The sequence below is a fragment of the Danio rerio genome, chromosome 23, assembly GCF_052040795.2.
Source record: "Danio rerio strain M-AB ecotype USA chromosome 23, GRCz13ab, whole genome shotgun sequence".
Taxonomy (NCBI): domain Eukaryota; kingdom Metazoa; phylum Chordata; class Actinopteri; order Cypriniformes; family Danionidae; genus Danio; species Danio rerio.
Genome location: NC_141043.1, coordinates 47,605,001 through 47,607,500, shown reverse-complemented (window position 1 = coordinate 47,607,500; position 2,500 = coordinate 47,605,001). Strand labels below are relative to the sequence as shown.

Below are 2,500 nucleotides of genomic sequence, written 5' to 3'. Positions count from 1 at the left end.
CTCTCAGACTGATACACATCAGTTCAGGATTATCTTATAGAACTGCTGATTACCTGGAAATGTGGAATAGAAAGCTTATTTTTTTTGCACCTTTACTTAAATTGTTCCTTAATTTTGTCTCTGTCATTTCAATAATATTTTTAAGAAGTTTTTAAATTGTTTTATTTTCCACAGACAGGCCTGTTTAATTTATTTTCTTAAAGAAGGTTCAGTTTAACAAGTTGAAACAAAAGAAATACATAAAAAATAGTTTACTTGGTAAAATTTGCATTTCAGTTAAATTTTCAATTTTTATTCCAAATATCGTGATACATATCGAATCGTGAACATTATATCGTGATACACATTGTATCGTTACACCCCTAGTTAAACAGAAATTGGGGAAAAAATAAACAAGCGGTTTAATAATTCATGGGGGACAAATAATTCTGACTTCAACTGTATACCATAGTAATCTGCTAGTGTTTGCGCTGCTTTGGCTTTACGGGGCTAACTATTGTGATCTCCCAATTGCAACAGAGACAAATTGGGAAATCTCTGTAGACTGATGGCATTTCATGCTGATCAGCCTTACAATCCTAACATGTGAGCAAAATCACCTGTTTTGTCATCCCTTTAGACATTACCCTAGAGAATCATCTAAACACTAGCTCTAAAGTGACGTTGGTAAATGAGCAACTGTTCTGACGTCAGCTACAAATGTGAATGCATGACGGAAAAAAGTAGTTCCCCATGCAAAAGGGTTTTTGAGACTCACAGTGTTTGATTTTTTTATTTATATACAGGATTATGCCGTCAATCTGTTGTATAAACGCAATATCACACGAGTAGCAGTGCGATATGGCTGTATACGGTCACTGGTGGGACACTCAGGCACTCAAGCCAATGCACGTCTCCCACAAGTGCCGATATACAGCAATATCGCACTGCAACTCATGTTATATTGGCCATTTATAGGACACTGCAATAATCTGTGCATATACATAAGACTAGCCAGTACAAAAGACAAAACTGGAACTAATCAAACAAAAAAAACTGAAGATCAGTCCAAAAATTAGTACACCTGAATTAAATACACATTTTTGGGTTTCCTCCGGGTGCTCGGGCTTCCCCCACAATACAAACGCATGTGCTTTAGGGGAACTGATTAACTAAATTGGTGTATGAGTGTGTGTGAGAATGTGAGAGTGCATGGGTGTTTCCCAGTACTGGGATGCGGCTGGAAGGGCATCCGCTGCTTAGAAAATATTCTGGAATAGTTGGCGGTTCATTCCACTGGGGTGACCCCTGATAAATAAGAGACTAAGCCGAAGGAAAATGAATGAATATCATCACATGTGTATCACGGCTCACCTTGATGGCACACGGATGGGCATTTGTGGTTCCTGCAGCCCAACATGCGACCGCAGTTCATGTCACACGGAGGACAGTTTCCTGGACAACACTGCAAACACACACACACACACACACACACACACACACACACATTATCAACATCACAGGTGTGAGACTGAGTGTTACAAGTGGACATGTGCGAATGAGGCACAAAGAGATATCAGTGGAGTGAGTGAGTGAGTGTGTGTGTGTGTGTGTGTGTGTGTGTGTGTGTGTGTGTGCTTTCTACATACCTTCCTCTTGCACTGGTGTCTGCTGCAGGCCCGGGTCTTGTTGCATTTGGACTCACAGAGATATTCCTTATGACAAGGCAGGAGTTTGCTGTAACGGCCACATCGACAGGTCTTTTCTACTTCCTGCGCATGCATACACACACACACACACACACACACACACACACACACACACACACACACACACACACACACACACACACACACACACACACACACACACACACACACACAATCAATAAACACATTCTGAAGGACTTTCTTTCCAACAACCGGTTAAATTTCACCCAAAGTGTTTCCACGTGACTAAACTTGTGTTATGAATGTGTGTGTTTGAGCATGTGTGTTACATGAATGTGTGTGTGCTATGCCAGCATCAGGGTGTGTAAACAATGTGTGAATGCTTGAGTGTGTCTGAGTTGTGATATTGTGTTAGTCTGAGTGTGTTTTTCATATTTATGTGTGTGTGTGTGTGTGTGTGTGTGTGTGTGTGTGTGTGTGTGTATCACCTGTCGGCAGGTCTCACAGGCTCCTCTGTGGCAGCGCATTGAGCAGGTGTGTAAACCACAGTCCAAGTTCTTCCCGCAGGTGTCTCCACAGGTGGGTACATCCACAGTACATGGCAACACACTCTCTGAACACACGAACACACACACACACACACATGCGGCAATGCATTAGACAGGAAATCCCAAGCTTAAATACTTAGATACTCAAACAAAATTTATTCTGTCATATTAAATGCGTGACGCTGTGTGTGTGTGTGTGTGTGTGTGTGAGAGAGAGAGATAGTGAATGAGTGGTCAGAGTATGTGTGTTTGTAACTTGTGTGTATGTGTAATGTATATGTGTGATTTGGGTGTGTTTAATGT

General features: G+C 41.4%; 1 protein-coding gene across 2 annotated transcripts in view; it reads right to left on the bottom strand.

Annotated features, from left to right (window-relative positions):
- The window catches only part of nfxl1 (nuclear transcription factor, X-box binding-like 1), a 51,732-nt gene that overhangs the window by 30,936 nt on the left and 18,296 nt on the right, over window positions 1-2,500 (bottom strand). For both annotated transcript variants that reach the window (XR_015524145.1, XM_087307876.1), the window contains exons 10-12: window positions 2,138-2,262; window positions 1,629-1,751; window positions 1,354-1,444 (exon numbers count right to left, since the gene is read on the bottom strand). Coding sequence is in view for 1 of the 2 variants with exons in the window: in XM_087307876.1 (XP_087164002.1) it covers window positions 1,354-1,444; window positions 1,629-1,751; window positions 2,138-2,262 (339 nt within the window). In the remaining variant the exon portion in view is untranslated. The remainder of the gene's footprint in view (window positions 1-1,353; window positions 1,445-1,628; window positions 1,752-2,137; window positions 2,263-2,500) is intronic.